Source organism: Cavia porcellus, unplaced genomic scaffold (assembly GCF_034190915.1).
Source record: "Cavia porcellus strain 051 isolate PalLab524CR breed Dunkin Hartley unplaced genomic scaffold, mCavPor4.1 scaffold_21, whole genome shotgun sequence".
NCBI classification, from domain to species: Eukaryota; Metazoa; Chordata; class Mammalia; order Rodentia; family Caviidae; genus Cavia; species Cavia porcellus.
Genome location: NW_026947504.1, coordinates 28,284,725 through 28,299,013, shown reverse-complemented (window position 1 = coordinate 28,299,013; position 14,289 = coordinate 28,284,725). Strand labels below are relative to the sequence as shown.

Below are 14,289 nucleotides of genomic sequence, written 5' to 3'. Positions count from 1 at the left end.
ACTCTGAACCCTTCTCATGCTCATGCATTAAGGATAGATTTTTCTTCACTAAGTTTTTTAATTATTTACAGAAAAAAATCAAAACAAAAAAAGGGTGGAAATAATACAGAATTTTTAAAAACCAGTAAATTACTAGTTGATAAGTTTGACTATGGTTTTATTTTGTAGTCTTGGAGAAATGATACATAATCACAAAAGGATTAATGCTGGATTTCATTTCTGAAATTCCTTTATTGGAATTTTAGTACAGAAATAAAATTGATAAATGTAATGGTATCTTTTTCTTATTACAGTTGCCTTTCAAAGAAGCAGATGTATGTGTTAAGACCCATTTTAATGTTTCCTGTAGAATTTGCTTTATGTCTGGGCACTTGAAATTCAGTTCTTTACTAGAAGTCATTGAGTATAGTTGAGAAAATCATGTTTTATGCATTTTTAGATTTTACATGTTTGCTGAACTTTACATTTCTTTGATAACTCCAACAAAAGTTACTTTATCTTTAGATCCAGCAGTAAATTATTTTCTTAGGAAAGCTGATATTCTAGTTGGAATGTTAAATTTGTCTTCAGTATTTTTCCAAGTTTCAGTGTGGTTTTAGTCTCTATAAGTAAATTTTATCTGGTTTAGCATTATCCTTGTTTAGGTATGTAGTGTCTTTATTTTGAATTGCTACATGAGTTTCAAAGTAATTTTAAAAACAAAATTTTATTTTCTAAAATTTTGGACTAGCCATTTAGTTACTCAAAATTCAAGTTTTGTTCAATTTAACAGCTCATTTATCATCAACTAGGAATCTTAAGGAGGTGATTTCCAGTCTCTCCTGTATTAGTGGTAACTGCTATTCCATTTTTAGCGCCATAGACTTGTTTTTGAACTCTCTCTCTCATGTACTATGTTACATTGCTTCTTTCACACATGTTGCTTAATCCATTCATCTGTATTATTGCATATATCATTAATTGATTCTCCATTTTCACCAGTATCACATTGATGAAATTTGCCACATCTTTCTGGTCTGGTCTTCTGTTGATACATTCTTTTTGTTGATGTACTCAGTTATGAATAAAGCTGCTGTGAAGACTCACAGACAACCATTTATGTTTTTGTTTCTCCTGGTGAAAATTTTTAGCACCAGAATGACTGAGTATGAGGTAGATGCAGGTTTCTTACGAAGTGCTGAATAGTTTTGCCAAGTATCTATCCAATTTTGTAATCCCATGGTCAATGTGTAGTATTTCTCTTGCTCTGTATTCTTTTTTTGGTGATATTGATTTTTTTTTTTTTAGTTTTTTTGAGGCAGGGTTGTCTTTGTAATTCAGTCTGGCCTTAAACTTGAGATCCTCCTGCTTTAGCCTCCCAAGTGCTAGAATTACTAACATGTGCCACCACACAGCCTTGTTCTGTGTTCTTGTGAACATCTGCTGTCAGTGCTGTTTATATTAACTTTTCTGGTAATACAGAGGTTCCAGTTTCCATTCTCAGCTTCCAGTGTTAAATATCTTTTCATATGTGTGTGTGTGTGTGTGTGTGTGTGTGTGTGTGTGTGTGTGCATGCATATGTATGTGTGTATTTATGCACATTTGTATGTGTACTCATGTAGTTGCCATTCAGTTACCTTTTACTGTGAGTTACCCGTAGTTCAGTGTGCCGTATCTTCTTCGTTATCATTGTCTTCATCTGTATCTTTTTTTAATCATATTTTTTGACACAGGGATTTGCTGTGCAGTTCACACTGGCCTTGAGCTCATTTGCAGCTCAGGCTGGTCTCAAAACTCTCAACAGTCCTCCTGCCTCAGCGTCACAAGTGCTGGGATTACAGGAATGCACCTCCTCATCTGGCTCCTTCATTGCCTTCTGATACTAATACTCATTGATCTGTTGTATAACCTATTATATACAGATGAGTTAAGTAGGGATAGCTAGTTGGGAAAGTTAGATAATGTTGGGAATCCTGAGTTAACCTACCTTCCTTTTTCTTTTCTCCTTCCCTTCCTCTCTCTCCTCACTTTTCTCTCTCCTTTTTTCTTTGTATGTGTTTGTGATATTAAGGATTGAACCCAGGGCCTTAACAATGAGGTATGTCCCAATTTCCAGCCATTTTTTTTTTAAAGAAAAAAAAAAATCAAATTTCAAAACAAGATAACTAGAGGTTAACAATTGTAAATACATTGTATATTGTTATCTTTAAATTACTCAAATATAATTACAAGATATCTACATTTAATTGTCCACAATATTAGTACAAACCTTTCTTTCCAGTGAACTAAGAGAAATTAGTAGTATAACTGTCTTATCTTTTTTTTTTTTTTTGCCTTTTTCCTTTTTATTGGTGCCAGAGATCGAACTCACAACTGCCTGCTTACAAGGCAGGCGCTTTATGCCACTGAGCTAAATCCCCAGCCCCAACTATCTTTTATATATATAAAATACATATGTCTTTCAGCGTCTCACACTGGGAAGGCAATACGATGTCTACACACGCAAATCTGATTTATTTCACTTAGTGTGGTCTTGAGTTACATATACTGATAAAAATCTCGTTTATCCTTCTGTGGGCAAAATAGTCCATCCATTTTTATTTTGTATAAATAAAATAATTTATACAGGGTGGACTCAAACTTGTGATTCTCCAGCCTCAGCCTCTGCATGCTGTGTTTACAAATGTGCCCCCCATCTTCATCTAGCAGTGTAGCTTCTCACAAAATGTCAACTGAAAGATGGTACTTTTTTATTGAACATTATAAACTAATCATTCTGTGAGCTAAGATTATTTTCTGGTATTTTGAATCCTTTGTTCATCCTTTCCAGTTGCATTATGTCGCAAAGTAGGATGCAGTTGTGGACATACTCTGTCACAGATTTGCTGCTCTTATGGGTAGCTTCTTGGGTTTCTTTGGAAAATGTTGGCCTTTCTATTTTTGACCTTACTGTTTTGTTCTATCAGTATTTCCACATAGTGTTTGAAGATAATATTCTTTGTTGGACAAAGAACACCATTAATTCTGGAATAAGATAGTCAGTGCAAAGTAAACTTACCTGTTTTGACTGTTACAGATTCCTGTGAATAGCATCTGATGTATTTCCTGCTTCAGCAGCTAGTATTTTAGTTAAGCTCTCGGCATGAAGGTGAAGGGCGTTGCTCAGATGTGGACTCGGCTGTGTATAATGTCTCTCTGGTCGTCGTATTTGATATCATGACAGTTGCCAGCCCGTGAAACCAGGGGCTTCAGCACTCCTATCTTGAAAGGGATTCCCTGCTGTTAAGTCCCAACTATGCGAATCAAAACTCCCCATCTCTGTAGCTGGCAACCCCAGGCATCTGCATCACACGAAATCACTGTCTTTTGCTTGATTCATAGCAGAGTGTTTTTCAACATGTACCATTATTAAAATCTATTTCTGGGGTTTTACAAGTTCATATATTTTAATTTGAATAGCTCAGTCTCCAGGATTATATGTTATATTTCTATTTATACATGTCTTCCTTATAATGTAGTCCTATTACTTATAGGTAGGTTGCAGTTATATAACAGATACAGCCAGGAATGTAGGCACAGCTTCTGCCTGGCAAGCTGAAGGTCCTGAGTTTGATTGCCAATATCTCTTCCCCCATTTGTGTTTTTGACTGTGAAAAATGTTTCTACTTAATCATCTAGGGTTTAAAGTACATTAGGGCCAAGGACTGAGGATTCAGCTCAGCAGCACAAGTGCCTGCTTGGCAAGCGCCAGGTCCTGATTTCAGTCCCCAGTACCTAAATTAATTAATTAAGTACAGTTAAACTAGTAAAAACAGAAAGTGAATCATACTAATAAATAATTTTTATTTACCCTCTTTATAAATTTGTTATCTTTTATTCTGTGTATGTGTTAATGAGGTTTAAGCCCAAACCCTCATACTGAGCTACATCCCCAGTTTCTTTCTATTTTAAGACCGAGCTTTATTAAGTGGTCCAGACTGGGCTTAAACTTGTGATCCTTCTGCCATGGCCCTCAGAGTGCTGGCATGATAGGTGTGCAACACTGTGCTGTATCATTTTTGATTCTAAAATTAAAGACAGACCACTTTGTCACAGTTCTGTTACAGTTAGGCTAGAACACACTCTGGAGGATCACGAGTTCAAGGAGTATAGGATGACGCAGCAGAGGTTCCCTATGTTCTGAGTCCTCACTGACCTTGGAGGGCTAGGGCCAAAATACTGGCTGTCCCCTTAGCCCATCTGTCTCTCTGCTTGTTCGCCTCCAAACCTCAGTTGTTGAACATCCAGAAGAAAAGAGCCTGAGGCAAAACTGCATTGCATAGCAAGACCCTCTCAAGACAATACAAACGACAAGTGATGATGATAGTTTGTGTTAAGGTACAGTTACTCCTATAATGCAATGATAAATACAGTTTAATAGACTTACTTCATCCAACTCTTCTTTTTCGCATTTGGCAGATCACTTTGATAGAGGTGTTCTTCAGGGTTAGATAACACTGTCTGACTTTATGAATTTTCCAGGATGTTGTAGATTTTGAAATCAAAATTGTAAACTGAGTGTACTGGTACAGAACTGGGAAGGCTGAGACAGGAAGATTGCTTGAGTTCAAGAATTTGGAGCCAGCCTCGACAAAATAGCAAGACCCTACTCTTTAAGATTAAAACAAAACAAAAAAACAAAACATATCATGAGCACTGCTGAAGAGCTGTGCTGACACAGTATCTTGCTGGGACTGCTCTATCAGGACTGACTTCATTGCAGTGTATAGGAAACCTCACTGCTTTTCTTTAAGACTCTTTAGTTTTTAAAAGTTTTGACTAAAAGGATTAAGCTACATATTGAGAAGGACAATTTAGCTAATTCGAGAGATTACCTTTCTGGGTTTCAGTAAAAAGAGTTTTAAGGTACAAGGTTACATGTTTGAAAAATTAAGATGCCTTTAAAGTTTTTAATAGTTTGGCTATCACTGTGTTAAGAAAATTAAATAATCCTTTTCAGTTTGGTTTGTGATTCCATTTATTTTTATAATCAGCCTTAACTTTACCATAGGCACATTTCATAAAAGTGTTAACTTTATATGACCAATTTAAGAATGAAAATGAATTTAAGCAGCATATTCTCAATAAGTATCTTGTATAATAGAATGCCATTTGCTCATGAGAATACATGAAACTTAAGTTGGTTTTTTGTTTCTTTGAGGTTTTTTTTTGATACTTGAGATCAAACTCACGACCTCACACTTGCCAGGTAGACACTGTGCCGCTGAGCTTAAATACCTGGCCTCAAAAGCCAAGTTTTAATTGATAGAGCATACTTTCTTTCAGAAGTGCTGAAAATTTTAAACCCGGGATCATGGTTCCTATATCTAAATGTGTTAGTTGATCTATAAATCTTAATAAAGTACCTGTAGAATTGTGTATAGCTATACCTGTGTACCTAAATTTGCATTCATAGTTTACACAACTTTTGTGTGTGTAGGGAGAGTATCAAAAGTGAACTTGAGACTTAAATAGATTTTAAATATAATACTGGTCTAAGCTACAGATTTCCAATATTTCGTATTTACTTCTCACACAAGAAAAATATTTTAAAACAAATCTGTATATTTGTGTTTATTACTACATTGCAGTTGTGAACTGCTTTCATAGTATTTCAGGTATATTATAAAAGCAAAATTTTACAAGAATAACATAATAAACACAATCCTGCCCCCCAGTGAAAAATCGTGGATATGTGGTCTTTGGAGAGTTTTGGTACAAGGTATAAAAAGGTAGGATAGTTTTTCAGATCAAATAGATCAGAAATATATATATGTCCTATACTTGTACAAGTAGAAAAACATTTTGTAGAGTAAGAATTCAGATCCTGGGGCTGGGGATTTAGATCAGCGGCATAAGCACCTGCCTTGCAAGCAGGCAGTCGTGAGTTCGATCCCTGGTACCGATAAAAACGAAAAAGACAAAAAAAAAAAAACAAAAAAAACCCCAGATCCTTTTGTTTTTTCTGGTGTAAGGTTTTAAACTGCATAGTGTTGAGAGGCATGCCCTCTTATAAGAGTTCATACATGTATAAGGATGGATTTAAGAAAAAAAGTCTGAAATACTTCCATCAATAGATTTGAAAATTATTTTTTATTTAGCACTTGATAGTTTTTAATGCCAAAATACTAAGTTAACCTAAATTTTCAATGTGTCAGTGTTCTTTAAAGAAATTAGCACTACTTTGAATTGCAGCAAAATCCTTGTTGAATAAAGATCATTTCAGGAAATAGTCAAAGCATACAGTACACAATGGTATTTTATCAGAACTTTGGTTACTGCTAAGAACTTTTAGGAAATCAGTTAAAATTTCCAGAATCAGTCTCTAGAACACTAAATCTGACTTTGTTGTATTCCTAGGGTGATAAAAGAAAGCATGGGTGAGGCTGCTGACAGTTCAGCTTCCAGTATAATTCTGAAGACTTCACAGACCAGGAATGCTACAGTCATGCTCCGCATCAGGTCCATCAGCATCACTGGCTCTTTTGTAACAGCTCGTGGAATACCGATTTCTTCTTAGTTTTTCCTACTCTTCCTGATTCTGTTGACCGCAATTAATGCAGTGGTTCAGTTTGGGTGGTTTTTCCTGTGCTGGTGACTGAAGCTGAGACCACACGCACCATAGGCAAGTACTCTACCACTGGGCTATACTCCTAGTCCAGTGTCTTAGGATCTTTCTGTGCAGTATTTGTGTGTAATTTACACTTGAGCTGTGAACTTTAGACTATCACCTGCCTCCTATAGCATCCCCAGTGCCACTTCCCTTCCATCTCTGGCAAGCACAAGAGGAGACGTTAGTACTTGGTTGCCCCCTTCTTCCTCACTGGTGGTAGTGTGTGGATAGGTGGTAGGTAAAATTGGAGTACATGGAGAAATGACACTAAAATGTCTTATTTTACAAAGTTATAAGCATATGTATTAAGTTTTAGATTTCAAGTGTAGACTTTTTAGCCATGTCCTTTTGGAAACTGTATTCCTTAAAAATATCATAAAATCAGACCCATGCTATTTCCTCTCTGCTTTCTGAAAGGGTCACAATTTTTTTTATTTTGTTATGCCATAATATAGAAATCTGTACACATTTTTACATTAATGTGACAGAATTCTAAGATATGTGACCTTAATAGATCCAAGATTTTCATTTTTATTTTGTTTTTGAGAGAGTATTGATGGGTAACTTAGGATGGCCTTCAACTTGTGTCATTCCTTCTGCCTCAGCCTCCTGCATGCTGGGATTACAGCATGTGCTGCCATACCTGGTGTAGACCTTTGAATAGTATTTTGAAAATGCTTCTTTCCTAGTCACCTTATCTAGTGATGACATATCCTCTTCTGCCCTGATTTTGTCACAGGTTTTGTGCCGGGGCCAGGTACTGACTGTTGCCTGGGCACATTTAATTACTTTCCAGAGATATTGATTGTACCTTTAAGAAACACTCACGTTACAGCCCAGGCTGGCCCTAAAATCTCTGTAATCATCTTATATCAACCTGTTGAGCCCTAGGATCACAGGTGTGTACCACTATGCCTGGCTCACAGATGTTTTTCATACTGTTATTTGGCTTCTCAAAAGTTAATCCTAGCCTTTGCTTGTCAGGCCATCTATAGGATACCATTGCTTTTGGGACAGGTCAAAATGCCTATCCTCAGACCCTTTGCCTTAGTAGGGTGGACTCCGTACTCGAACCCTTCAGGTAGTGTAGGATTTTACTAGAGAATCACTGACCCAGGGAATTATTAGGTGAAATGGACAGTGTCCCTGGTATCCTTTGAAACAGGTGGTTTTCATTTGGAATGTTTAATAGAATCCCTTTAAAACGGACTGTTGGTCTTTTCTGGTCAGGCCTCAAAATGTGTGTTTCTAATTAGGTTGCAGATAGTGCAGCTGTTCTCTGGAATGGTTTTTTGGGAGGGATGGGTGTGTGTGTGTGGACTCACTGTTTTTATTTCTTGTGTGTTACATCATATTCACCATTTTTATAGCAGAACATAGACAACTTGTTACATACTTAGGTAGCTAGCATACAAACGTATCTTACAGCGCAAGGTCCCAGTTCAATCCCAAACACCACAAAACCACTGGAGGCTGGTCCGATGGCAGTGGGTTATCAGAACTTATTAACATTAGTGTCACTAAAGTTGGTATACCACCCCCCCACTGCTAAATTTGACTGGCTTAAAAAAAAAAAATAAAAAAAAAAAACAGAGCCACTGGATTTGAGGAAATTTTTATAGATGAAATGGATTAATTCAGGTGTTAAATATTGTTTATTTCTGCTCAAGACAGCACATTATTTTATTTGTTGTTGCTATAGAAGTATACTATGAATTGTACTTTACTAACAGAGAATTTCTTTTTCAGGTCAAAACACTATATGGGAAATGTTCTCCGTACCCAGGACAAGCAAGCCAGTAAACAAGTATGAGTTAGTCCACATAAGCAATTTTTGAAAAAATGAGTAACATTTTAAATATGCTCCATGGGCATATTTTCTACAGTTCAAATGGTACACATTTGCAGCTGGGCATGGTGACCTATACTTGTAATTCCAGTGACTCAAGAGGATGAGACAGGAGGATTGAGATCAGCTTAGGGCTAAGGAGGCAGTGGTAGAGAGTTTATCCCTCCCGTACAAGAAAGGAAGTGGGGACAGACAGGAAGGAAGAAATTTGGCGGTCTTGTTGGAAGAAATAAGCAGAGGATGTGATTCAGGGTGAGCAAATAAGGCGGGTTGTGAACAGATAGTGTGGCACAGTGTTTCGTAGAGCTTGTTTTTTCCCTAAATGAACTGATGCCAAGTATTCAGCTTAGACTCTTGGTGGGCCCTGATGCTCATGATGGACAGAATCAACAGACCTTTTTTTAGTATGACCCTGAGCCAACTGCATCAACTCTCACTGTCCTTCCCTCTGCAGTGGACTGGTAAGGTGTACCTACCCAGATACATCAGAGCTCTAGCTCCTGAAAGGAGCCACCTATAAGTTAGGCCAGTGGACTCCAGCACTGGGGCCTTTACCCTGCATTGCGCCAAGAAACATGGAAACTGTGAAACATTAAAACACTCACGGTTCTTTGTCCTGTCCTTTGCGTCAGTGTTTTCACACACACACACACACACCCCATGCAGGACATGTGCTGTTCCTCCTGGGGCTCTTTTGCTTTTGCAGCTCATACCTGGGCTTCTGCCTGTTCTGCGACCCCTGTGAGCACTAGCATGGCACAGCTCACACTAGTGCAAGGGCACATGGCCTGTGGTGTGAAGTGAAACCCATACAGCATGTGCACTTCACACTCAGTGTATCATCCTGAGTCAGAGTCTACCAGTTTTTATTATTGAGTTGGGATTAACAAGGGACTAGAGTATAAGTCGAGTAAGATGGACTGCACTCCTCTTCTGTGCATTAAACATTTACAAACCCTTTTCTTTAGCACCTGGTACTGTAGACAGAAGAATGTATTATGTACTTGGTAGGTAAGCCACTAAGCCCAACCAGGTATAAGTCATTACAATTAGTAATTAACCTAAACCTAACCCTAACCTTTCTCCTTCCCTTCCCTTCCCTTGCATGGGAAAGGAACAATGGCAGAGGGGAGATAATGCTTTCTTAAATTAGGATAATTTAATTAAAATATCTGTGATGACTACTTTTTGCTGGTGATCTGCTTGTCGTAAGACCAGTTCAGGGCTAGGGATTTAGCTCAGCGGCATAAGCACCTATCTTGCATGCAGGCGGTCATTAGTTCGATCCCCGGTACCAATTAAAAAAAAAAAAGACCATTCAGTTCATATCCCAAGTGTGTAAAAACAATGCTTTGGCTGAGACCTGTAGTTTTAAGCGTATCTGTAAACCTTTAATAAAATGCTGCTTAAGAATCGCTTTGTTAAGCCAGGCATGGTGGCACGCACCTATAATCAGCGCTACAGAGGCTGAGGCAGGAGGATCATTGAGAGTTTGAGAGCAGCCTAGGCTACAAAGTGAGCTCAAGGCCAGCGTGAACTGCACAGTGAGACCATGTCTCAGAAAGACAAAACAAACACAAAAAAACATCTTTAATGGGGCCAGGGATTTAACGCAGTGGCATAAGCACCTGCCTGGCAAGCTCCAGGTCATGATCCCCGGTACCAAAAAATGAAAATAAATTTTTTTGCCAGAGAAATCACTGCTTGCTCATTCCCTTTTTTGAAAACTATGTTTATGTGACCAAGCAGCAGCATTAGCCAAGGGAAATGCTGCCTGTTGAAGACCAGCTTAGTTGCTCATCAGGAAACAGCTTGGGGTTGGGGTATCTGGTTGATGTAAGTCTCCTTTACCCTTCAAAAAGTACTACTATCACTGTTCACTTTTTTTCTCACAAACACAAGCAGGTTTGTGCCTGCTAGATGTGCGGCTGTATTTACGACGGGCATCAGTGGCACACCTGGGCAAGCTGAAGACAACTCCAGGCAGCATCACAAGGTGACCTCGGAGGTTCACATTCCAGTCATAATAACTGGCCAGCTAGGGGGCTGGGGATCTAGCTCAGCGGCATAAGCGCCTGCCTTGTAAGCAGGCAGTCGTGAGTTCGATCCCCGGTACCGATAAAAAGGAAAAAGAAAAAAAAAAAAAAAAAAACAAAAAAACAAAAAACTGGCCAGCTTTTCCAGCTGTCAAATCCTCACCCATACATCGATGTCATCCACATTTCTCAGCCTAAACTGAAAGGACTATGCTGATTTCCTGCTCTGTGTGTGTGCATGCGTGCGTGTGTGCACGCTTGCCCCACTTTGTCTACATTAAGAGTAGGTACCTCTCATGGTCTCCCCGAGGCTCAGTTTAGGCTTACTTTTGGTAACAGAAACTGTATTTCAAAACTGTTGTATATCTTAAGCAATGAAGCCAGATACAGTACGGAAAACTTTGTGGCCAACATTTAACTAGAAAACTACCCAGTGATCCTGGTTTTGAAGTCCTAAAATACAAAATGAGAAGTAGTAGTTCTCTGACCTGTCATGTGTATTTCATAGAACTAAAAACTGTTAATGAGGCCAGGTGTGGTGCATGTCTGTAATCTCAGCACCTTGAGCAGATGCAAGAGGAGCAAATTCAAGCCCAACCCAGGTGATGCAGCAACCCTGCTTGGGGAGGGTAGCTCAGTGGGGAAGGTAGTTCAGTAGCTCACAGAGTCAGGCCCCTTAACACTGCATTTTCACATTTGCGTACTTAGCAGTAAAGCGTGCACTGTGGCCCACACTCTGGGAAAGAGCTCCTGCAGAGCTGTGCAAGGCTCAGCCAGGACCGTGATGGCCTCCCAGCTGTGTTCATGTGAAACGGCTTTTCAGAATTACTCTGAACTTAAGCAAAAGAAGTTCTCAATAGTCTTGCAGCATCTTAGGTTTTTATTTTATCATCTTTCTAAAGGATAAGCTGAAACTGCACTTTACACAGAGGTGTTAGTATCCCTGTCCTTTGTGGCAGCGGGACAGCTGGGTAGTGACCGCCACCATCACTACTGTGTGACAGCAGTCATAGGCAAGGGCAGCAGAGCCGACCTTTATTCGGTGTCTGTGCAACCTGAGTGCATAGACCATGCCTCCCTCACTGTAAACTGGTGCTTTGCACCTACATGTTTTTCGCTTCTTTACACAGAAATGCACCAAGACTAGTAGAAAATTCAAAGTTATTAAAAAGAAAAAAGTTTTAATTTTCTTAATCTTCCTATGTACTGTTCCACACTGTGGAAAAATAAAGTAATGCAGTCTTGGTGCAACGCTGAATTTCAGAAGACTGGCACACTTACATCTATATTTCAAATATATATTAGGGCCACCAACAGTCTCACAGACCAAAACAGATGCTTAAGAGGTTTACAGATGAAACTACACTTAAAAAGTTTTAGGTGCACCAGAATTCGAGATGGCTTCCAAGAGATGAGGGGAGCATTTGTCTGAATGCCACGTCCCAGTCCTGTCTGGTCATTGAAGCTGCACTCTGTACGCACCAATCAACAGCTTCACCTGGGGAGGGAAACGCATGTCAGTGCAGAACACAGTTCCCCTCTAAAAACATCAGGGCCACTTGGCTGGAAAATATTTTCAGCGCAGTTCATTGATTTACAGATTACTATTTTAGTAAAAATAATAATAGTTGTGTTTATAATTTGATTTTTATAAACTCTTGTTAGTCATTACCAGACTGTTTTAGTCAACTTCCTTATACCTGAAGAGGTCTAACACTCTTGGATCCTAGACTGCTGCTCAGGGACATTCTTAAGTTCACCTTCAGCCTAGCCCGCCATCTACTGATGGCATGCCAATTCAGCACACACACACACCCTCCCCCCGCCCACACACACACACACACACACCCCTGCTCTCTGGAGACCAAGGAACCCTATGTACAGTAGGGAGTTTCTGTTCTTTTCCGGACAAAGTTATCTGCATCAGCAACTGGAATATAACAGTGAACATGAAACCACCTCACCTTAGCAGCAGGTGCTTCTGTCAACCTTATGAAGAGCTTATTAGGGCCTGGAACAGGGCAGAAAGAATAAACAAAGTGACTGTCCTAGAGTGGAAAGAAAATAAAGTGTTAGTATTGTGCTTTTTTTTTAAATACAAAGACATCTAGCAAATTCTATCTCACGATTTTAGTGAGACCCTACTACAACTTCAGTAGTAGAAAAGAATGTAGATTTTCTTTTTCTATAAAATGTGCTATCTAAATCTTCCTGATTTGGGTCAGGGATTTAGCTCAGCAGCAGAAGTGCCTGCCTGGGAAGTGTGAGGACATGAGTTTAATCCCCATAACAATAAATAAATTTAGGCTTAGAGTATTAAAAAGCCAAATTACATAAAACAATATAAAAAACATTTGGGGTTAGTTGATAATTGTCTAAATTTTAACCAAAATAATTAGACGTAATATCAAGTGACAGAAATCAAAAAGTGATGGGAGAATTATAAAAATCCTGCTAAAGAAGATTTATTATCTCAAGATAGAGTTCATATAGCCACTATCTGATTATGCATTAAAAATTAAAGCATGAGAATTTCTAAGTTTTAAGTGAACAATTATAATGGTGAAAAAGGCCTGATATTTAAAATCAGGTTTCTTGTGCCCTAAGAACTCATATTCAAAATAATGTTGGTTATAAACAGCAAATCTATCTCATCAGTAACTGGGAAGTAACTAGACTGCTTAATGAATGATCATGCTTTATTTAAACAGGAATTTAAATAAACCATCTGGGCTTTGGTTGGAACAAGTATGAGCACTGGGCTGTAAAAAAAAAAATCTTACCAGAAAAACAGGAAGTTGAAATTTATCATTTAAAACTACGGCTTGTACACTGCAGGGTCCACAGAGTCGAGCAATAACTTCTTTACCCAAAAAGTTTGCATGGAAAATAAACAGCAGGATGCCACAACCTAAAGAAGGGAGGTGGGAAGAGGTTACTACATGGGCCACCCTTTCAACTCTGGGTGCTGTCACTAGGGGAAGGAGCTGGTCCCTAGGAAAGCCATGGCACATGAGGGACCACCACCAGGCCTGCTGCCTGCCAGCACACAAAAGCCTAGCAATTCTCAGTTCTTGCCCAAGTAATCCCTATTGGTAGTTTCTAGGAAAAGCTTTCAAACAGGATGTTTTCCTCACTGTTTTAGTTTTTGTTTGAAAGTTGCTGCTGAAAGTATGCATGTGCAAGGGAGCAAACCCAGATGTTTCAGTGGTGGTCTGTCTGTGTGACAATGAGTGGTTTTCCATTTTCTTACACATCCTGGCTTCCTTCTTCCCTTATCTTATTTGGAATCAAAATCATACAATGTGAAGTTTTTACTACATGTCCAGAAGTATTCTTAATAAAACACAAAATCCATCTGTACAGTTAAAGAGTTCTTTTACACTAAGGCAACCAGTTTCATATAGACTAGTTATCAACAAGAGGCCATCTGGGGACCTCAAAGAAATACCTCTTCCACTCTCAGGAACAATGGGCATTTAAACCCTAGGTCCTCACCTCTGAACATGGTGGCAATAGGACCCAGACTTTGCTTTCTAACAACAGAGAGGTCAAAGTCCACACAGAATATAGACAGTCCCTCTGATAGTCTCTCACAAAGTGATACAGGAGACACATACACTCTCCTACCACACTACACATTAGTAAATGACAGGCCACAGGAGGTAAACCTACAGCTTAAAAGTGCTTGCAAACCACAATCCTGACATTTCCAAGGGCTGGGCTCCAGGAGCTGACAGCCCAGCTAAGGAGCTAGCTTGAGGAGTAGGGC

General features: G+C 39.0%; 1 protein-coding gene across 1 annotated transcript in view; it reads right to left on the bottom strand.

Moving 5' to 3' along the window:
- Nucleotides 1-11,379: 11,379 nt before the first annotated feature.
- Mphosph8 (M-phase phosphoprotein 8) overlaps nt 11,380-14,289 on the bottom strand; it is a 39,354-nt gene continuing 36,444 nt past the window's right edge. Inside the window, exons 12-14 of the mRNA XM_003477384.5 lie at nt 13,301-13,428; nt 12,482-12,565; nt 11,380-12,015 (exon numbers count right to left, since the gene is read on the bottom strand). Coding sequence (XP_003477432.1) covers nt 11,974-12,015; nt 12,482-12,565; nt 13,301-13,428 — 254 coding nt within the window. The 3' untranslated portion in view covers nt 11,380-11,973. The remainder of the gene's footprint in view (nt 12,016-12,481; nt 12,566-13,300; nt 13,429-14,289) is intronic.